This window comes from Vigna umbellata, chromosome 7 (assembly GCF_029865625.1).
Source record: "Vigna umbellata cultivar VRB3 chromosome 7, Vumbellata_1.0, whole genome shotgun sequence".
NCBI lineage: Eukaryota > Viridiplantae > Streptophyta > Magnoliopsida > Fabales > Fabaceae > Vigna > Vigna umbellata.
The window spans coordinates 31,400,174-31,423,303 of NC_142171.1; the positions used below are offsets into that span (position 1 = coordinate 31,400,174).

At 34.5% G+C, this 23,130-nt stretch overlaps 1 protein-coding gene and 1 pseudogene across 2 annotated transcripts; one reads left to right on the forward strand and one right to left on the reverse strand.

Annotated features, from left to right (window-relative positions):
* The first annotated feature begins 1,913 nt into the window (after positions 1-1,913).
* Positions 1,914-5,550, forward strand: LOC124847025 (putative serine/threonine-protein kinase WNK10; annotated as a pseudogene). The gene is made up of 7 exons (XR_015780762.1): positions 1,914-2,468; positions 2,550-2,587; positions 2,685-2,912; positions 3,469-3,689; positions 3,788-3,945; positions 4,085-4,490; positions 4,564-5,550. The product of XR_015780762.1 is annotated as a putative serine/threonine-protein kinase WNK10 (transcript).
* A 12,956-nt stretch (positions 5,551-18,506) lies between these two features.
* LOC124847028 (early nodulin-like protein 8) lies at positions 18,507-19,415 on the reverse strand. Its single transcript, XM_047324416.2, has 2 exons — positions 19,134-19,415; positions 18,507-19,051 (listed from the first exon to the last, which is right to left on the reverse strand). The coding sequence occupies exons 1-2, from the start codon at positions 19,330-19,332 to the stop codon at positions 18,666-18,668; spliced, it is 585 nt and encodes a 194-aa protein (XP_047180372.1). The 5' UTR covers positions 19,333-19,415; the 3' UTR covers positions 18,507-18,665.
* Positions 19,416-23,130: the final 3,715 nt, after the last annotated feature.

Below are 23,130 nucleotides of genomic sequence, written 5' to 3' on the forward strand. Positions count from 1 at the left end.
TAATATAGGGACATAATTAGTCTTGATAAAAGTATATTTCAAAAATCAGTCAAATCAAATAATTTCTGAGACATTTATTATAATTGTTATGAAAAAATATGTATAAAATCCTTGAACTCGCTCTTGGGTTGACAAAATTGATTAAAAACAAATAAGATTCATTTTATTTCATTATTATTTGTTATTATATTTTTTCTTTGCTTTAAATTAAAGTTTGAAAATTTGGAAAAAATTTGTTTTATTTAATTTATTATATATATTTTTTTAAAAAAATTATTTTATTTTATTTGTTATATTTTTATTTTCTTTTTTACCTACCATTAAACAAAAATATATTTTATTATTATTCTGTTTTTTATTTTTAAACTATTTATTATTATTTATTAATTTATTACTTATCCGGATGAAATTAGATGTATTTTATCTTTTATTAATAACTACCTAGAATAATCTCCCTTATTAATTTTTTTTCGGATCTTATAATATTATTGTATAACTTTTTCTTTTTATATAATTTGTTATTTTGTGTTATTTTTATAGTGATTTTTATAGTGTAAGTGAATATAAATGATTATATATATATATATATATATATATATATATATGTATTTATTTTTTATGATTGTTTTATCGGTAGCTTATTTCATATATATGTTTGAATTTGTGTGTTTGTGAACGAAACTATCAACGATGAACGTGAGGAGATAATGTTACATATGTTCACTGATTCGAGAGGATGAGAAATAATTTTGGGATTCAATTAAATCTATTTTTGTTTTATAAATTAAGACAATATAATTGAAGTTCCTCATTTTATTACTCAAAATAATATAATTGGATAAGTTTTTTTTTTAAATACGTTTTTCACATTAGGATGAATTTTGAATTTTACTAATTTTTAATAACATATGACATTTCAAAAATCGAAACGTTACAATATCTCTTATTTTTTCGGATCTTACATTCTTGGATTAAGGAAATTGGTTAAAAACAAATTGAATTTATTTTATTTCATTATTATTTGTTATTGTATTTTCTGGTTGAATTAAATTTTAAAAATTTGAAAAAAAATTGTTTTATTTAATTTATAATATTTTTGAAAAAAATTATTTTATTTATTATATATTTTTCGTTTTCCATTAAATAAAAATATATTTTTCTATTATGTTGTTTTTTATTTTTATATTATTTATTATTATTATTATTATTATTATTATTATTTTATTTTATTTTTTACTTTTTCTATTATTAATTTATCCGGAGATGTTATGATATAAAATAAAGTATTTTATCCTTTATTAATAACTGTCCAGAATAATCTCGCTTATTAATTTTTTTTTTTCGGATCTTACAATATTATGATATAACTTTCTTTTTATATAATTTGTTATTTTTGGTGTTACTCTTATAGTGATTTTATATTGTAACTGAATAAAAAATATTAGAATATATATATATATATATATATATATATATATATATATATTCACTTATTTTTTAATCTCTTTCAATAACATTTTCTTCTACAATAGAATTATCTTAAATGAAGTAGAGAAAAAAAAAAATAGTAATTTAAGAAAATCTTTGTAATATAATTTTAAAGCTTAAAATGAAATATTTGTTTATTAAAGTCATTAAACTTAACAACGTAAAGTAAATTTATAATGAATTAAATGTTTGTATAAGTTTATCTTATCTAATAACTTGAAGTTTTAACTGAATGAAACTGAAATTGTAGAAACCACAAAAATAAAAAGGATCCTATAAAAATATGGAAATTTATAGGAAGCCGTGGTGGGCCAGATAAAAAGAAGATAAGGGAAATATGAGATATATGATAGAAAGATAGGGTTAAAAAAAATTGATTATAATATTTACTTGAACGTTAAATGCATAAAATCATGTAAATCGTTGTTTCAAAAAGTGCATCGTATCGTGTTGTGTAGCGTGTTCCCCAAAAGATAGGAAAAGCAGAGCAAAGATAAGGAAGAATCATCAGGTATTAACGTGCATCTCCTTTCCAAGTTGTGTTCTGTGACAAAATTGATTCAAATAGTTTGAATTGGAATTGGGTATTGAAAATTAGGATTAGGTTTAGAATTAGAATTAGGGTTGTTGAATTTTGAGTGAAGATATGCAGATCAGATAGAGGCCTCATGGGGGAGGGTGGATCAATGACTAAGCGCAGCAGCGGCAGCAACAACCTTCACAACCCTCTCGCTCTTCTTCTCCGATCCTTCCACGGCATGTCTTCCATCGAATACCGATTCCGATCGCCGTTCGATTCCTATGCCGTCGCTTGCGAGGCCTTTTCCGAACCTCATCCTCTTTGATATTTCACCTCTTATCTTTCTCTCTCTCTCTCTCTATCTCTTTCTCTCTCTCTCTCTCTCTCTATATCTATCTATCTTCGCGCCATGGCCTCTTCCCACGTTACCGAGAAAGACCCCACCTCCAGATACGCGCGGGTGCGTTACCTTCTTATCATTGCTTTCATTGTTTATTTGTTGGCTTCTTTGATCGATCTTCGTGACGTTCTTATTTTTCAGTATGATGAAGTGCTGGGGAAAGGAGCCTTCAAGACTGTGTATGTATCTCTCTCCGACTCATTTCTGTGGGGATTTTGTTGGTTTGTTATTGAATTCTTTGAATGTTGTTGTTATTTGATTGTTGAACGGGGGCAGGTACAAAGCGTTTGACGAAGTGGATGGAATCGAGGTTGCATGGAACAGGATCAGCGCGGAGGACGTTGTGCAGACGCCGCAGCAGTTGGAGAAGTTGTACTCGGAGGTTCACTTGCTCAAGACCTTGAAGCACGACAATGTCATCAAGCTGTACAATTATTGGATCGATGATACCACAGCCACTGTCAACATGATCACCGAGTTGTTCACCTCCGGGAGTTTGAGGCAGTTCAGTTTTCTTATTTTCCTACACTAGTTCTTTTTATTGTTCTGCCTCATTCGGTTTTAGGGTTTGGTTGGATTGATTTTCTTGATATTCTCTCTGTCGTTTGTTGAATGTGATTCTTTGATCGAGACAAGTGTCTAAACCAATCTGAATCACGTATTTACATTGAGATAGTGTCTTATCCGGTAGGTGTAATTTGAGGTGTGTGCCCAGGGTATTTACGTTCAAATGTGGTTTTCTTCTTCTTCTGTTATAGATTTTCTAAATCTGAAATGGACCAAGCCTTTTGCTTTCTTTTTCTCATGAGCTAAGTTAGCTGAATTCTCCCCATAAGCTGTTTTATTTTCTGTTTCATAGAGTTGATTTTGATGACATTATTTGCCGCTATTAAGTTGATTAAGATGGAACCCTATGTTCTTCTTAATCACTCGTTCACGTTGAAACATGTGTTTTTTGTTTGAAAATGCATGCATTGGTATTCTAAAAAGTACAGGGGTTATGCTTTTGTGCTTTCCTACTTTTGTGATTATCTTATTCATGTGTGTCTTGCCTGTACAGGTACCGTAAGAAGCATAAGAATGTGGATATGAAAGCCATTAAGAACTGGGCACGGCAGATTCTCCGTGGCTTGTGTTTTCTGCACAGTCAGACTCCTCCTGTCATTCACAGGGATCTGAAATGTGACAATATTTTTGTCAATGGGAATAGTGGACTTGTTAAGATCGGAGATCTTGGATTGGCAATTGTTATGCAACAGCCTACTGCCCGTAGTGTCATCGGTAATATAATAGATTTACTTGTGATCTACTTCTGAGGTTATTGCTCAATGAGGCCTTGTAAATTAAACAGATGGCAACCTTTTTCAATCTTGGTGCAGGTACACCGGAGTTCATGGCCCCAGAGCTTTATGAGGAGGACTACGATGAACTTGTTGACATATATTCCTTTGGTATGTGCATCTTGGAAATGATCACCTGCGAGTACCCGTACAGTGAATGTAAAAATCCAGCTCAGATATATAAGAAAGTTTCCTCTGTAAGTCTGCTTTCAGTGGAGTTCGTTAAATATTTCATGTCTGTTTTATTTTTCTCGTTTTTTAATTTTTTTATTTATGACTGGTTTATCTTGTTTTTTGGTCATTACTCATGAATTTGTTTTTTATTTTTATTTCTAGGGTATAAAGCCTGCTGCTCTTGCTAAAGTAAATGATCCTGAAGTGAAGCAATTCATAGAGAAATGTCTAGTTCCAGCATCAATGAGACTGTCGGCATGTGAACTACTCAAAGACCCATTCCTTGCGACTGAAAACGCAAAGGAGATCAATCCTGATATACTGCAGCTGCCTAATAGTCCTCATATCAAATTGATGAATCCACCAGTGTGCAAGCCTCATCCCATGGAGATAGATTTTAACTCCAGGCGTAGCTCACCAGGCTCGTCTGTGGGAAGAATTGAGGAAATTTCTCAGGTTTCAACTTTTGATCTTGTGAAGATGACTGAGAATAACGAATTTAGGCTAAGAGGGGAGAAAAATGCTGAAAGTACAATTTCACTTACACTGCGAATTGCAGATGCACGTGGTGAGATATCTTCTGTTCCCCTGTTACTGTGTGGTATATGCCTGTTGTTAATACTTAGTATATATGTATGTAGGTGGAGCAAGGAATATCCATTTTCCATTCTACATCGATTCTGATACAGCAATTTCCATTGCTGAGGAGATGGTGGAACATCTGGAACTCACACATGAAGATGTGTCTGTCATTGCAGAGCTAATACAAGATATGATTGTTAAGCTTGAGCCCAACTGGAAGCCTTTGTGTGAGAACCTCTCATCTGGGACAGATCATTACAGGGCCCCTTCAGAAGTTCAGAATGAACAGTTGAGCTGTGATTGGCCATTACAATCAAGTGATTACGATATGAAGACGATGTATGAAGATCTAGTTCGTCCGGGGCCTGTGGATGGAGTTTATCAGGAGAAGCAAGAATCTGTTATGTCAGATATATCAGCAGAGTGTGGGATTACGATTGCCTCAGATTCTAAAGATGTGGAACCCGACATTTTTATTTTTGATGAATTCTGGGAGGGGTTTGATGTATTCAATTCCAATTCAGATGACAGGTTTAGTGGACAAGAGGATGGACAAAAGAATCATTCAGAAAACTCAGAAGGCTCTCTAATCAATTCATGTTGCAGCCCATCTAAAAACTTTGACATCTCAAGCACTGGTTCTCTTACTATAGTTGACAAAGACCCTTCAGACGACCTGCAGTTGGAGCTTGAAGCAATAGAAACACAGTATCAACAATGCTTTCATGAGCTTGTGAAGATGAGGGAGGAAGCCATAGAGAATGCAAAAAGGAGATGGATGACAAGGAAGAAGACACCGGTTACGTGATGCATTAGGATGATTTTGTTTGATTGTTTTTGTTTTTGTTTTTAATAATTTTTTGGCATTCTTTAACATCATTCTATTTCTGATTGCTTGTACGTTTTGCTTTGATGTTCTGATTTTTTTGCTTGACGGGATATTGTTTTGTTGGGTATGGGATTAATGGCTTGCATATGATAGGCCGTGTTATTTTTTAGATACAATTTGGATGGTGACGAAAGAAATAGAGCTAGTTTTTGATTAATTACTATGTGAGTATATAATATCATTTTTTGATTAATTGTGTACAGGCACGTTACATACTGACTGATTTGTTGACCTTGTGGATTGCCTAGCCACGTGTAATTCTCTCTTCTCATCTTCAATGTAATATATATATATATATATATATATATATATATATATATATATATAAAGTATCATCACAGGGAACAATATATTTTTAAGATTTAATTCGTTATAAGTGTCCTGGTGAAATTAACGACAACTAACATGTAAGTTATTGATAATACAATAAATAAAATAAGTTTTCTAAACACGTGAGGCTTCTAAATTAATTTTTAAAAACCATGGGTCAAATAAGAAATATCAAAGAAAACCAGATAACTACTTTGTAATAAGTACTATTTATTAAACTTAATGACTACTTTACTTAATCTATCACTACTAAACTTTTGAACGGATTTACTTAATTTTGTAGATTTTATGTACGTTTGCTTTATGTAGAGTTAAATGTTTTGGGTTAAATGTTTTTGGGGCTAGGTTATCTCTTTGTGTTCTTTATAAGTGCACATAATCTCGTGTGTTCTAAATACATTAGAAATTGAGTTTATGTTTTCTCTCTTATTGGTTTAACTTTTGTCGGTTTAATATCCAATTTTGTTTCCAGTTTGGTTGACAAATTTAAATTTACTTTATCGTTAGAAAAGTGTTTGAAATGGGTCCTTACTTGTAAATTTGTAAGTCAAATTAGTCCCTTCCGTTAAATATAATCAAACGGAGTTAATGGGTTGACAGTAGTTAATAGTTATGTGTGAAAATATAATTGTGTGCATGCTTACGTGTTGGTTAATTAGAGAAGAAAATGTTTTATTAAGAAATTGAGTTTTTATAAAATCAATTTCTCCATTCTTAGTCAAGATAACAACTCATATTCAACCATCGTCATAACCATATTGCTACTCACAACTACTACCAACACCTTTTCACCATCTTCACCTCCATGAATGTCCATTCCTATCCTTCTTATCATACTTTTCTCTTATTTCCCCTGCTTTCAACCAAAAACATAACACACTAAAAACAGATTAACAATAACCCCCGTTACGTTCATTATTACCATTCCCTCAACCTACATTCTCCATCACCACTGACCACTATCATAACTCGTCATCTTCTTCTCTCCATTCTGTCTAGCACCTGAAAAAAAATTGAGAAAAAAAATCAATCTCTTGCAAGCTCGGTAGAGGTGTGGGCAGCGACTAGGGGCTTAGTCTCCAATGGCACTAGCGCCGTAAAGAGAGAAACCCCAACCAAGAGTAGACCGGTGATGAACCCGATAGGAGCAGACCGGGGTGGCGTCTGCATCGCTCTTGGTGAGCATTACGGAGTTGAAAAGGAGGAGAGAAACCCTAATGTTTGGAAGAAAAGAAAGGGGAACTCTGATGGTTCCCCTGGCCGCAACAAGCGTTGTCGGCGACAATCCCGGCGACGACGACCTCGTTTGATGCAGTTGCAGCGATGACTCTGGCAGCGGAGAATGGTGGGAAGCACGACGGTGAGGGCGCAGCGCGGAGAGGCGTGAGTACTTCTCTCGCGTGCGAAGAGAGGCAAGAGAGGAGAGGTTGGCACAATGGTGGCGGTGACTCTGACGACGATCGGTGTCGCCGGCGACAGTTTTGCTGGCCAGTGGGATGCGCGACAGTGTTGAGCTGATGGAAGGCAGGGCTGCTGCCACGGTTAGGAGTGAAGAAGAGACTCTAAACTTTGTCCCAAGAGAGAAAAAAGAAAAACCCTAGTTTCTAATCTGAAGGAGCTTTGGGCCTATACAACAAAACTCTTTCTTCTCTAATTAACCAACATGTAAGCACGAACACAATTATATTTTCACACATAACCACTAACTATTGCCACATCATCATCCTATTAACTCCGTTTGGTTATATTTAACGGAAGGGACTAATTTGACTCACAAATTTACAAGTAAGGACCCATTTCAAATGCTTTTCTAACGAGGGACTAAATTGAGATTTGCCAACCAAACTGGGGACAAAATTGGGTATTAAACCATATTTGTCAATCCGGTGAACCCATTTTACACCGGTACTATGTTTTATTTTGGAAATTGTTCCTTTTAAAAAATTTCATCTTTATTCTTAGGTTTTTTCTAGGAAAAATGTTTTTTTAACAATTGTTTTTGACAACTTTTTGACAACGCATACGTGGTACTTTATGATTGGTTCACTTCAAATATTTTTTTAAAATAAATTCAAGCAGACCAATGAAGTAGTGACGCATGACTCATTGTCAAAAAGTTGTTAAAATATCATGATCCTTTTTCTAGCTACCTTTTGTTACCGTTGTTCTGCACACCACCACCTAGTCTGGTCTTTTCGTTGTTTGATCTAGTGACATCCTCCAAGCCAAGTGACCACCATGTAAAAAAGTTTGTAGTGATCGAAGCTCTAACGCGCCTACACCTTTTTTGTCTTAGTTCACTTTAATATTAAGTGACCAATAAGCTAAATTTATAATTTCAATATTTTTATTCAATATGTACTTGGATTTTAATATTAAGAAACCAAGTGGTTTTTCAAATTTGTTAAGTAGCTTGTCATTTTAATATTAAGAAATCGATAAGCTCTCACGCACCTAAAGTTTATTTTTCTTATTATTACGTGGCAATAGTGTCAAATTTGATATGTGGTTGGCCACTTATTATATTACTACTGGACAATCTCATTATTGCTAAATTAGTAGTTAATAAATTAGATAAGATTAAGTTAGTTGTGAGCCATCTTCTAACTAATATAATTTTTTTTTAATAATTGATTTTTATAAAATCCTATTCATAGAGTTAACAAACCACAATGCAAATATTAAAAGATAAAAGTAAAAATCTATTCTAATGAAATTAATATTGAAGATTGATATAAGTATAAGACAAATAAAAGACTTTGAAACAATTATATTAAAAATATGTTAATTTCACTACTTTTCCAAATTATATTCATCATCAATTAACTATATATTATTTATATTATCGTTAAATTGATTATTGTTTTTGAATTTAAATTAATTAAAGTACATTCTTAATTAATTTGATAGCGATCTTACTACTAACCAAAGTAGATTCTCAATTAAAAGCAATACATATTAAGACTATTCATAATAAATTCAACAAAAGTACATTCTCAATTAAATCCTATTGTGTTTAATCTATTCCTTTATCTCCTAACCAAGTTAAAAGTTAATTAATCAAAGTACATTCTTGACTAATTATTGTTAAATTTTTTAATAATAATCAAAGTACATCCTTAATTGGTAGCAAAAACTCATTCAATCATATAAGAGTTCCTAAATTCAATCAAAGTACTTTCTCAATCAAAACTAAAAACCTTTTTAGACTCATGTGATCAATATACATATAGATTAAAATACCTCACTAATTAGCTATGATGCAAAGACCATTACATTATGAAATAAAAGATTTCATCAACAGAAAAGTCAGAATCCAAGCTCAATCAAGTTCTATATAAAAAGACCAAGGGAAAGCAAACAAGTATTAAGACAAGATCATTTAAAGAGAATAAATTGTCTAACATATCGAGTTTTAAAGTTTAACCAACAACTTTTAACGAAACATCGTTTCCAGTGGAATATAATGTCTGGACAAAGTACATTCTTATTAAACACTTATAAGAGAAATCATGACATGTGAAGTACAAAAGATTAAACAATATTTGACAAAATACATGTCTAGAGAAAGAAGCAATAAACACTATATATCTTATCAATTGTCACTACTTAAAAAATCTTAGACTCGCGCTAAACGCTTATATTATGAATCATGCTTCAACATTCTATCAACGTATAGATCATTAAATGCATGTACGTATTGCACCTTATCTATTTTGCTTTTTCTATCTTTATATGTGAAAATATTAATAATACCAAGATCTACTCAAAAGCACTGCACGTGAATCAGAAAGAAGTTGTGAAACAGGAAGAAACTCCTCGAATGTTTCCTAAAGCTTTATGTCATACCATACCTGTACAAGCTCTTATTGCGAAAGTAATGCTGCTCTTCCTAGGGCATAAAAAAGTACATATCTTTCTATGAGAAGCCATTAATTCTTGTCAATATCGAATTTCGTCCGGATTGATTTTTGGCTTTACTGTTCTCCTATGTTTTATTATTTATTTATTTTTATTTTTATTTTTATTTTATTTTATTTTTATTTTTATTTTCGTTTTTTATATTTATTTATTTTTTGTTATCTATTATTATTTTGTTTTTATTCTATCTTTATTTATATAAATTATCTTATTTTATTTTATTCTCCCCTTTATTTATTATTTCCTTTTTATTTTTGTTTTGTTTTACCTCTTTATATTTTATTTTATTTTAATATAATTAATATAACTAACAAGAAAAAAGAAAAAATGTGTGCGGAGCGAGAGGGGACAGAAACGATTTTCTGCAGAGAGCAAAAGTGGTGGCAGAAGTGGTTTTGGCATACAGATTGGCAGAGACGATTTGGACATACGGATTGGCAGAGACGATTTGGATATACAGATTGGCAGAGACGATTTGGATATACGGATTTGGTCAGTACATCAACACAAAAAAAGCAGAGAAGAAGGAGGAGGAGAGGGGAGAGTAAAAAGAGGATTTGGCACTGCTTCTCGGACCTTCATCTTCGATCATCATCCAGTTTCCGTGAGGGCATCCAGCATTTTCACCCGAAAAGAAAGATAGAGGTCGGCTAGGAAGGAGAAGGGATCACCAGATTCATGTACCTAACAACAGCTAGTAGAGCTCCAAGAGGTAAGCACACCTTGCTCACTCGTGTAGTCATTGTAAGCTTGCTGCATTATACTTCATTTTATACTTGATGTTGCTCTGTTTGAGTATGTATTGTTGTGTGAATCCCTTTCGTCGTCATCGTCCAATGTATAATCACTCTCCCTCTTCAACCTGAAACCTCTAAGACGCATTTCTTGTCTTTTATTAGTGATAGCCACCCTTACCCAACAGTACTATCGCCCTCCCATATTCACTCTTTGATTTCCTATATATGATTCAAACAGAAGAGACCAAATCAACTTTCAAAAAAAACCCTGCACACAACCCCTTGATCATCATCAACCTTGACTTACTCCGTGAAAACCCCTATGGCCATGTTCCTGCAAGAGAAAAGCCTGACTCATTATTTCCAGATTCATCATCTTCCTATTTCAAATTCCCCCTGTTAAAAAAAAAGATTCCAGCATGTCATGAACCAACTTCTCATAATCTTTAACCACAACCACATCAAAAGGAAATACCAAGCAATTATTTCACCGTACACTATGTTGTTTGGTTTAATCAATCAACCCTAGCACAAAAGGAGCTGTAGACGGTGGTCGGTTGGGGGAAGGAGGCGTCAGTGCACCGGCAGCGGCTGGTCTCGGTGGGATCAGGAAGAACTCATCCCAGGGAGTGTGTTTTTGTCGTTCACGAGAAGAGAAAGAGAGGGCTGGGACGCCGCGACCGGCGGTAGCTCCGGTGGAGTGTGGTGTCGCTGGCGACGCCGAGACTAGTAGAAGGTGGTGGCGCAGTGGCTGGTTCGAAGAAGTAGTGGTGTATATGCGACAGAGGTGGGGAAGCAGGGCTTGGCCGCTATTAATGGCGCGACGACGTTCAGTTCCTGCGGCCTGGGCTGTTGAGGGGGAACCCGGTGGCACGATGATGGAGGAGACGAGGGCGTTGTCGCGACGGTCATGGGGGTTGGCGGTCCTGGTGGCGCTTGCGATGAAGGCGAACGACACGATTTTAGGGCTTGGGGGGCGTTTCTGTGGCCGCGACTCATTACGACGACGGAAGAGAAGCGGCGGCAGGCGGTGCCCAAGGTGGAAAAGCCTCAACCCTAGGCTAGTGCGAGAGAAACGAGAGAGAGAAGGCAGTGGCGCCGCGGTCGGCAGTGGTTCCGGTGGCGCCTAAGGTCGCCGTCGACGCCAAGACCGGTAGAGGGTGATGGCGCGGTGGCCGTTTGGGTGGAGGTGAGCGCCTCTGGTCTTCCTCACTCAGAGAGAAAGAGACCCTTGGTCTCATTTGAGTGAAGTGGCGCAGAGAATGGGAGAACCCCTAAGGGTTTCCTGAGCTGCTAAAGAACGAAAAGGCCTTGGACCTGTTTTTGGCCCAGTTTGTTTCTTTTTTTTTAAATAATAATAGATAAAAAATGAAAAATAAATATAATAGAAAGCCTTTCCCCTTCGCACACTCCCATTCCTCATCCGCGCACTTCAATACATTCCTTGGGCCTGGGCCCAGACCCATCTCTTTCCTAAAAAATAAAAACAAAGGAAATAAAATTTCTTTTCTTGTTGTACCCCCTATTCTCACTTCCTCACCCCCTTTCAGTTTGGGTTTAGGCCCCATCTGTTTATAAAAGGAAAATTAGTTTAGACACCCCATTTTCTCATTTGGGCACCCCGCACTATTTGTTTTATTTTTATTACTTATTTATTTATTTGCTTTTCTTTATTTATTTTATTTTGTTCCCTTATTTATCTTATTCTATTTGTTTTTTTATTTTATTATTTTTATTGTTGTTATTGTTTTTTATTGTTTTTATTTTATTTTATTTATTTATTCTAAATATCTATTTATTTTAAAATACATATTTAATAATACATAAAAAAAAATATTTATATATATATATATATATATATACAAAATTTACTAAAATATTTTAAAGGTTTAGGCACATATGTGATCGCACGCATGGTCCTTGTGCTAAAACCTTTTCTTCTTCTTTTCTAAAAAAAAACCAATAAAATATTTTAAAGGTTTAGGCACATGTGTGATCCCACGCATCGTCCTTGTGCTAAAACCTTTTCTTCTTCTTTTCTAAAAAAAATAATAAAATATTTTGAAGGTTTAGGCACATGTGTGATCACACGCATCGTCCTTGTGCTAAAACCTTTTCTTCTTCTTTTCTAAAATAGAATAAAAATATTTTAAAGGTTTAAGCACACGTGTGATCGCTCGCGTCGTCCTTGTGCTAAAAAACTCTTCTTCTTTCTTATAAAAAATTACAAAAATACATTTTAAAGGTTTAAACACACGTGTGACCGCTCGCGTCGTCCTTGTGCTAAAAACCTCTTCTTCTTTCTTATAAAATATTACAAAAATACGTTTTAAAGGTTAAGCACACGTGTGACCGCTCGCGTCATCCTTGTGCTAAAAATCTCTTCTCCTTTCTTATATAAAAATTACAAAAAATACGTTTTAAAGGTTGAACACTCGTGTGATCGCCCGCATCGTCCTAGTGTTCAATACCTTTCTCTCTTATTTACGTAATATTAAATGAGGATATGGGTGCTCGTGCGATCGTCCACATCAGCCTAGTACTTAATATCCTCAATATCAAAAATTTTAAATAATGGTATGAGTGTTTGTGTGACCGTCTGCGTCGGCCTAGTACTCATTACCTTCTTTTTTCTCAAAAATACCAAAAGTACATAAAATCTTCAAAAAAAAAAATTAAAAACATCTACTTTTTCAAACAACAAACAATCGTTTAAGCCAGAACTACGTAACCCTCATTTCTCATTTTGAATGAGAATACGTAGGAGCAAGGTTAATCCTTGTCGGGCCCAAAAAAACTAAAAAATATATTTTGTTTCTTTAGAGTTTTATTTTAGGGGATAATTAAACATTTTAAAAATCACATCATATTCGCGTATTTAGTTAAAGGTACTGCCTTCGGGCGGGCATTGTAGGGTGCTAATACCTTCCCTACAAGTAACCGACTCCTGAACCCAAAATCTCATTTTCGTAGACCATGCCTTATCAGTTTTTGGTTTTTCCGTAGTTTTCCAGAATAAACTATGGTGGCGACTCCAAATCTCTTTTTCGAAACCCGTTTCTTTTTTGGATCATCGTCCCGTCGCGATTCCGGTTGCGACAATTCTCAAGAAGGTCAACTCTCTCAAAGTAACGTTCATCTCTCGAAAAAAACTATATAAGGAGGACTCACACAAAAGAATACAATAACTTTTGCTATCAGTGTATTGTTATATTGTTATTCTCTCTATAAGCTTACGTCGTTTGAGCGTATTCATAGAACAAAAGAAAGAACTTCACAAGTTCTCATATTTCATTGTATTATACTTATCCTTTCACTAAGAGTTACTCAAATCTGTACTCGTAAACAAATACTAATTATGTTTGGATATTTTGAAGAGAATTAAAACACTTGTATTATTTAATTGAGGAGAGTTAAACATTCTAGACGGTTGTCTAGGGTTGATACCAAGAGTGGTTAAACTCAGACTAGTCAGGATTGACTAGGGGAACCAAGAGTGATTTATAATACTTGGGAACCAGGAGTGGTTGATAATACTCGGTGTATACTAGGAATGGTTGATACTCGTTTGTAATCTTGGATAAGATTAGTGAAACCCCTTAATAGTTCTTATGGGAGATTGGGCGTAGCTCAGGATTGAGTGAACCAATATAAAATACTTGTGTTATTGCTTTTCTTGTTTAGAAAATAGTTTTCCTAAATGCTTGCTTGAAAACATAAGCATTTAACTACTACTGCAATTTAACTAACACTTGCTATATTTATTAAATAATGTTCTTAAGAAAAGTCTTGAAACACTATTCAAACCCCCTCTTCCCCTTCATAATGTTTCCTTGTATTTAAGTTGGTATCAGAGTTATTCTCAGGGGTTAGTTCTTCTTTAGACTTGAGAAAACGGTCTTGATAAGTGATGGAAAACGAAGTGTAGAAAAAGTGATGTCAATTATCTCAACCAAGAGGGGGGTGAATTGGTTAGCCCAGTTCTTTTCAAAAGCTTTTCAAAATCTTTAAGGTTTATTGGAATGCAATATAATAAGTATATGAACAACAATAAAAGAAAAGGAAGAGAGAGATCAACACAAAGATTTATATTGGTTTGGTTAAACTTACATGCAGTCTTCCCTCAACAACCTTAGTTGAAGGGAACCACTATAATGATAGAGTTATACAAGCAAGAATAAAGAGAGCTCCCCTCTCAATGCACTCTCCTTCCCCAACTTAATATCCCTTATAGTACAAGATGTGAATCACCTCACAATCTCACAACCCATAAAGTAGTCCCAACTTTTTGTAACCTTAGAGCAATCCCAACGCTAATATGCAGAACACACACGTTCTCTTCTTAGCTCATAACAACATGGAACACAATCCTCTTGATTGTAGGTAGACACTGATCCTCAGAATATACACCTCAAGTGTAGAATATGATCAGCAATGTGTACACTACAAGAAAAAATTGAATTACATACAACCAAAATTCTTATATAAGGCCCAAAATCCGTATATAACGCTTGGTTACATACGGCTTACATATGGACAAAAGTCCGTATATAAAACTATTGTACCTAAGGTATGTATGAATTTATCCATTCCTAGTTAGGCATGATAAATATCATATACTTAGTTTATGCATTTTTAGGGTTGTAGGACATGCAAGTCAATGGTGGAATCAAAGATAATCTATGGTTGAGAAAGGTAGAAAATCTCCAATTAAAGATTGGTGTGACTTGAGAGCATGAACAAGAGAAAAAGAGAGATTCAAAGAAGAAAAGATGAACAAATGAGAGAGATATAAAAGAAAGAAAGAGTTGAAAGAAAACAATGTTTTGCTACCTTAGAAGAAAAGCTTAGAATTCTTAATGATAAACAAGAAAAAGTCCAAAAGGATTTAAGGAAGATTAAGAGAAGAAGAGAGGAACACAAAAGAAGGAAGAAAGAACAAAGAGAGAATGAGGAGTATGAGAAAAGAGAGAAATGACAAAGAGAGAAAGAGGAACAAGTAAGAAGAGAGAAAAAGGAGGATGAAAGAAGAAGAGAGTATGAAGAGAAAAAAGATAAAAGAAATGAATGAGAAATAAAAGAGAGAAAAGGAAGAGATTGAGATAAGAGAAGAAGAGAAAGAATTACTAAAACCCCCTACCATTCCCACAATCAAGGTTGAGACTAAGATCATGAAGGTAGTTTTCTAATCCTTGCACTTTTCTCAATACATCTAACCATCTTTCATAACTCCAACTTTTACTTTTGAAATTTTTCAACTTCTTTTTCACTTCTCATTATTTTTAACTCCTTAAATTTTTCCAAATCAAACTTTGAGTTGATGTTACCTTCTAGGATACAATTAATTCAAAGTAAAAACAAACAATTTTGTGGAGTAAACCTTCAAATTTTCAAGTAAATTCTCTTGAAATTAGCATAACGTCTTCTTTAAATCTTTCATCTAGATACATATTGCTTGTGGCCCATAAGATTATTAGTTTTGTGTTTGATGACACTTGCATATGGATCTTTGGTCCTGGTGGAAAGATACACAAATTAACCAATAATAAGAAAAATGTTTTTGTCATAAAAGAACATGAAGATTTGAGGATAATTTCTTTTCAAAAGGGAGGGTATGATGACATATCCCTAAAAATTAACTCTTTTGTTGGAATGGATAGTCTTTCAAACATATACATCTAACACAAGATAAATAAAAGCTTCAAAGATGCTCCTACTCTTGATCATTCATTTGATTTAAGGTGTATCATTGTTGGGAGCTAGATTCTTCATTTACTCACTATTATAACATTTGTTCTAACTTGTGTTATAAAATGGGTATTTGACCCTAGTGAAGAAGCATACAAAACTCCAAAGAAGATAAGGAAGTTTGCCTTATTCCATGTTGAAGATTTGAGGGCATATCTTTTTCAAGAGGGAGGGAATGATGGCAAATCACCTAGCCATGGTCAAGCACTTTCAAAAGAGTGGAAGCCATCCAAAAATATGACATCAACTCTAACTTGTGGGCCACCTTTAGAGCCATCATGAAGCATGTATTGAAGAGTAGTGTAGGATATCTAGGCCATTGTATTCAACCATGTAATGTAGGTTTGTTTAAGGCTTGTATCAAGGCCTAAGTAACATAGGATTTTCTTTAAGTTAGACATCCAAGCCAAGTGGAAAGTGTGTGCCATGTGTCATGCATCCATTGGAGAGGATTTGCTTTTTAGAAGTGGCCAAATGACACCCTAAGAGTGGAGAGGATTTCCTTTTGGTAGTGACCACATGTCCCTCCACCACTGGAGATTATTTGTTTTTAGTAGTGGCCACATGGCACTCTAGGAACGAAGAGGATTGTGTTTTGTGAGTGACCACATGTCCTCCCATCATTGGAGAGGATTTTTTGACAGTTGTCCATTCCTTAGAAGGCTTCATTTTTTGCCAATGAGAGCAAAGGTAGGAGATCATGCTTTTAGGGTTAGAAGAAGACACCCTTAGCCTATAGAGGTGTCTCCACCCTTGTATTTCATCTTTGATGTTGAGTAATGTTATGCTGTCCATTTTTTGTCATACTACTCATCTTAGATCAAGACTAGAGCAATCCATGAGGCCCCTCTCATCACCTTCCTCCTTGAGTTGACCTAACCTCTCTTGGAGCCACCAAACACTACATCACCACCACCACATCTCCTAGATACCATGAGCTTATACCCTATCCACACCTTATCTCATCATCTTTGAACCATTTACCATCACATTTCCGCACCATTCATCCAAGGAAACACCTCTCTGTGCACATCTCCTAGCCTTGGCCCAACCTAGCCAAGGAGGTTGCTATCAATAACATTACTAAATTCCAAGATCAAATACAAAGGTGGAGACACCTCTATTTATAAGTCAAGGTGTCTCCTTCTAACCCTAAAATCATGATCTCCCACCTTTGTTCTCATTGACCAAAAATGAGGTCTTCTAAAGAGTGGACAAGTGTCCACAAATCCTCTCCAATGATGGGAGGACATGTGGCTACTCACAAAGCACAATCTTATCCATTCTTAAAGTTCCATGTGGCCATTACTAAAAGAAAATCCTCTCCAATGGTGGAGGGACATGTGGCCACTACCAAAAAGAAAAATTTTCCACTCCTAAGGTACCATGTGGCTACTTTTTTAAAAGGAAATCCTCTCCAATGGAAACATGACACATGACACATACTTTCCACTTGGTTTGAATATCTAACTTAGGGAAAATCTTATGTTACTTAGGTCTTAATACAGGCCTTAATCAAACCTACATTGCATGGTCGAATAAAAGGCCTAAATCATACACTATTCCTTCTTCTTCCATGATGGCCCAAGTGAAACACACCTTTGTTTCTCCTTCTACGAATGGTTCTTCTTGAAGGAGTTTGTTCATACTTCTAGTGGTTGGAGCCTTGGCTATAAGTTTGCCATCAATATGTTTTTTACATGAAATGGATATCTCCATACCCTATATCTTCTTGTTTTTTTAATGAAATATTGAAATAATAAAATATGGCAAAATCTATACCTAAAACAGGTTCGCGTAAAAATGTACGTATTGGTTCGCGTAATCATACTCTTAAAATATCAAAAGGAAACTATTTATGTTCAAGTTAGTTTTAACAATACTATTGTGAATAGTATTGTGACTATATGCATGAGGTTGGGTGATTTCTTGGTCTTGCATCGGTACCTGTGGATTCAAGGTACACAAAAGGAAACACCTTTTACCTCTTAATCTACAACAAGAAATGCTATTGGAACAATATCTAATCAAGACATGCAATGAGAAAAATAATGATGAAAATGTCTGACTTCTAAAGAGAAGCGACATTAAGAGCTCGTATATACTATTAAATTTTATAAGAGATATAACTCATGTCACATGCTAAAACTATATTTCCCTTGTTTCCTTAATTTCTTTTATATACTATGTATTCTTTATCACGTTCTTATTTCCCACATCGTCGCAAAACCCACTATTTGGTTATAGACAAAATCAAAATCGAACATCTAATATTTTATAATTGGCAATGCCATCCAAATCCATGTTAAGATTATAACATAATTATAATGATGAAACAATTACAATAAGATATTAAAAATGAGTAAAGATTATGAAATCTAATAAATTGTATACGAATTTATTAATTTTAAGGAACCATTTGATCCACTCTTACAATGGCAAAGAGTAATAAATTAAAACTGAAAAAAAAATATACATATCAAGGGTTGCATGCATTAGGAAATATAAAAAGAACACAAAATCAGTATGTTTGCAATTATCTTAATAGGGTCGGGAAGAGAGCACATAGGAAGAACCCAATAACTATGAGTGAAAAATTGAAATTTGGGTGAGGTGAAGAGGTACTAGAAGGAGACATGGGAATGTCGCCAAAAGCAGTTGGGTAAGAAGTTGCGGATTGAGGCAGTGAAGACGGAGAAAGTGTGTCGGTGTTTCCTCCAACTCCCACAGTTATGTGAAGCTTTTGATGCTTTTGGCAATGACCAAACTCTGCACTGGTGAAGTAAAACTCCCCTACTGATGTAATGTTGAACAACGAGTTCCCATTGTTCATGTACAAGATTGGATCTTTAAGGTTGCAGCTGTTGTAGGACTCCTCTGTCACTTGAATCAATGAATCTTGGCTTGGTGGGTACAGAAACACTGCACATATTCGACATATTAGTGTTGAATTGGCAAAGCTTTTGCAAAGATGGGGAGTACTGGATATGAAGGAAGAACTTACAGAGGGAATCACCGATCTTGAGGTTGTGATATTTGGACCATTTGTCATAGACTCGTGAATTTGATGAAGTGGGGATCCCCCAGGAATCTAGATCTCCAACTTTGTATTGGTCACTTTCCACCTTGGTTTGGATTTGAACCCAAGTAGCAAAGAGATACACCAAAAAGAGATTAAATCTAAAACCTCTAAGAAAGGGCATTTTGATTCTGACCAGGAACTGGAATTTTCCTAGATTTAAGAAGCGAGTGAGCAGAGATGTGGAGAGAGACGTGTAGTGCGCCACTGCAAGCTTTTGAAGATGATATCAGAATGATTCCTTAGTGTCAATTTACCTTAAAGCCCTCTTCCTCCTAAATACTAATCAAGTATATGACCAAAAATTGATGGTTTTTGTGTGAAAAATAAAATGTGGTACTGTTGTTGGAAAAAGATGACATGAGTAAAAGTAAATGGTTGAACGAAGAAAAAAATACACATCACACACTTTTATATTTATTTGACATAAATTATACAGATAAAATGATTTAAAAAATATAAATTTTTATATTATTTTAAGAAAAAAAAACTAAAAAATAAATAAAAATAATATTAAATAAATGAAAAATATTTAAATGCGTTAAAAAAAATGCTTGATTTGAGAGTGGAAAAGTAAAAAATATTACAAGGGGCTATAATTGGCATGTGGCAGCTGGCAGTGTGATTGTGTTTGAAAGGTTTGGGAGTTTCATAATTGTTGTGTATATGAGAAACAGTACTGTTACATAATCATGTGGTACATAGATATGGCAGCAAGCAAGCTGTGGAGGCACATCACATGGTTTAGTAAATGCATACAAAAACAATTCTGGTCCTGTAAATTCTATTTAAATATTTACTAAAAATGTAATTACCAATATTTTTTCTTTAAGATAATGCAATTTTTTTTACAAAATTAAAAATAAAAGCTAATGAGTTATTCAATATAATTTACTAAATTATTTAATTGACTTAATAATGTAAAAAAAAGAATATTTCTAAAATAATAGATTGCCGACATATTTAATTAATTATATAATATTTTAATAAAATTTATATTATAATATCAATGTATAAAAATATTATTTATTAATTACAATTTAATTAGACATAAAATAACATGAACATTTAGATTGCGACATGCACAATAAATGCTAGTTTCATGAAATAATAAATGTTTAAAATTAACTATTGATGCCTTTGTTTTTTGCTTTTTACTTGATCCTTCCTTACGTTTTAATCTCTATACTTAATCAAAGATGCAGCTTTTTCAATTGGTACAACACATTAATAATATACATCTGCAATAAAATATGAATAATGATACTTTAACAATATTTTTTTTACAACATTTTAACATCATCGTGTCATTATGTGATTGGTCCATGTTAGTGTTTATGATTATTATTATTGATTGTGGAGTAATTTTGGACCAATCACAGAATGACACGTAGATAATGTTAAAATGTTGTCAAAAAAACGTTGTCAAAGTATCATTACCCATAAAATATAGTTCAAGATATATTAAATATATTAAATGGATAATGATACTTTAACAATATTGTTTGACAACATTTTGACACGGGTCACGTGTCAAAATATGACTAGTCCATATGGAAATGAAAATAAAAAATGTAAAGTGACGTGGAAATAGAATTGGGGGCAGGGTTTGAATTGAGAGGGTTTCAATTTAACTTTTCAGAATTTGAATTTGAGGCACTTTTAGAGAGAGAATGCGAAAATTTTACAGAAAGAATCCAAGCTCATAGAGAGAATTCGAATCCTAGAGAGAAGTTCTTCCCTCCCACCCACCCACCCATTTTCGTGCCCATTAAGAGCGTCGCCGAAGTGTCGGAGTGCCAGAGTTCCGCCGTTGAGGAAACCCACCAACCCACCGATGTAGTCACAGCCGGAGTGCTGGAGAGAACCCGAACCCTAGAGAGAAGGACTTCCCTCCCACCCTCCCATTTTTGTGCTTCTTTCGAAAAGCGTGTGTTTTGATCATCATTTAGCATCGTTGTTGAAATTAAAGGTTCTTGGAGATGCAAGTCAATATTAGAAGTTCAACAACACCTTGATGTAAAGGTGTCATTTTCGGAGTTGGTCTGCGTGTGCAAAACCTTTTCCTAAAGTACCCACTTATTTTGCCTTCTATACCACTACTGTTTCTGCGGCATGAGTTTGACAAAATATGCTTCCTTGTCCACGAAATTGCTCATAAGTGGCATAATAATTGGTTACACATCACTTTTAAGTTTAAAAAATGACGATACATAAATTAGGCGTCCAAAATGAGTGTCATCATCCTAGTTGACCCGCCTGTGCAAAACCTTTGCCTAAAGTACCCACTTATTTTGTCTTTAATACCACTTATGTTTTTACAGCAAGAGTTTAACAAAATATGCTTCCTTGTTCACAAAATTGTTCATGGCATAATAATTGGTTACACATTATTTTAAGTTAAAATAATGATAAGACATAAATTAGTATCCTCTAGCCTGTACAAAAGAATAACGAAAGATGCTAACAATGACTGTATGGACAGACATAGCTCGGGAGAAGCTAAATAAGAGTCGAGGTGCCCAGTTGAGGCTTGAACAAAAGCAATACTGTCAATATTGAAACCTTAATTCAACTAAAGAAGAAGCTTAGAGAGAGCTGCAACAGTTGTCTAAAGATTTGTAATCATTGTATCACACATTGAGAGGCACATTAGATTAGGCATACAATTGAAACATTCCTCCTGGAAACTCGTAAGGGAAGTATTGAAATCAAGATTTAGGGTATACATATGCATGAACTTCTCCGTTAAGTTCAACTTCTGGAAACATGAGCACCTCAATGTCAAAACTTGGCATGCCAAAACTCTTTGTGAAATATCTCGTAAGAAGTCCTTCCCATGTAACATATCCTGCAGATGGGCTACTCGAAGCTTTTTATTAACAGCACACATCAGTGACAATGCATGTTCTCCATTTAACACACATGATGATTCATTACGTACATCAACAACTTCTATTTCAGAAGCATAAAAGTTCATGCACAAGTCAAGAAGTCGAGCAATATCAACATCTTTTAGGTCCATCAATTAAAATCTCCAGCTTGCACAGTTTATGATTGAACTTTTTAACCTCAGCCTTGAAAAGACTTGCCCAAATAAAATAATTAGGCAAAACACCCTGTCTCCTGCAAGAATCAACATACCTGTCTTCCAAGGTCTTGATGTAGATGGTCATGGTGATCGCACAACACACAGTGATTGGAGATTATCTCTGATCAACACTTATGGAATCCAAAGCGGAAAAATTTATTTATTTATTTTCAAACCGAAATAGATTGGAGTATGTATGTCACAATGCAAACCACACTCTGATTCAAATAGTTATCTCTTTTCTATCTTTCGTACTTTATTTTTTTTCTTTTTTCAACATCCCCACCTAGCACCATTTTAGAGATTCCAGAACCAACTTCAACAGTAAATGTTAGATGTAATTTTTTAGATGTATTTGCATCTCCAGTTGGATTCAATTCAAGCGGTTTGATGAAACTTGAAAGTACCCAGTTGGCATCTCAAGTAGCAGCATATGCAGTTACTCGAATTGCCACTATGATGGTTATTCTGGACAGAGAGAAAGACGAATTAAGAAAGACAGAAACCATAGAACATCCTAAACTCTAGGTTCTACATCATTTTCTTCTTATAGGTTGAGGAGTTGTGATGTTTTCATAGGTTGCCTTTGTCATCTCCTCATAAATGCAGATGGTTTTTGACAAAACTATCATAGAACAAACATCTTTCACCGTCCCAGGAGCCGCCAAGGAGATCGTGCTGCCCTGTCAGGGAAAACAATCCCACCTGGTATAGCAGGTTCCCAACGGAGCTCAACCGGTAAAAGTCGGTTGCTTAGAGTGGTTAAGAATTGACTGCGGTTTAAATGATTGCAAGCTGTTTTGACCACTCTGGTTTAGTCTCCCCCTCCGA

Coding starts and splice junctions, on each gene's coding strand:
- LOC124847028 (XM_047324416.2), bottom strand. CDS start 19,332: ATGCCCTTTCTTAGAGGTTTTAGATTTAATCTCTTTTTGGTGTATCTC. Junction 19,052..19,133: donor CAAGATCGGTGATTCCCTCT/GTAAGTTCTTCC, acceptor GAATATGTGCAG/TGTTTCTGTACCCACCAAGC.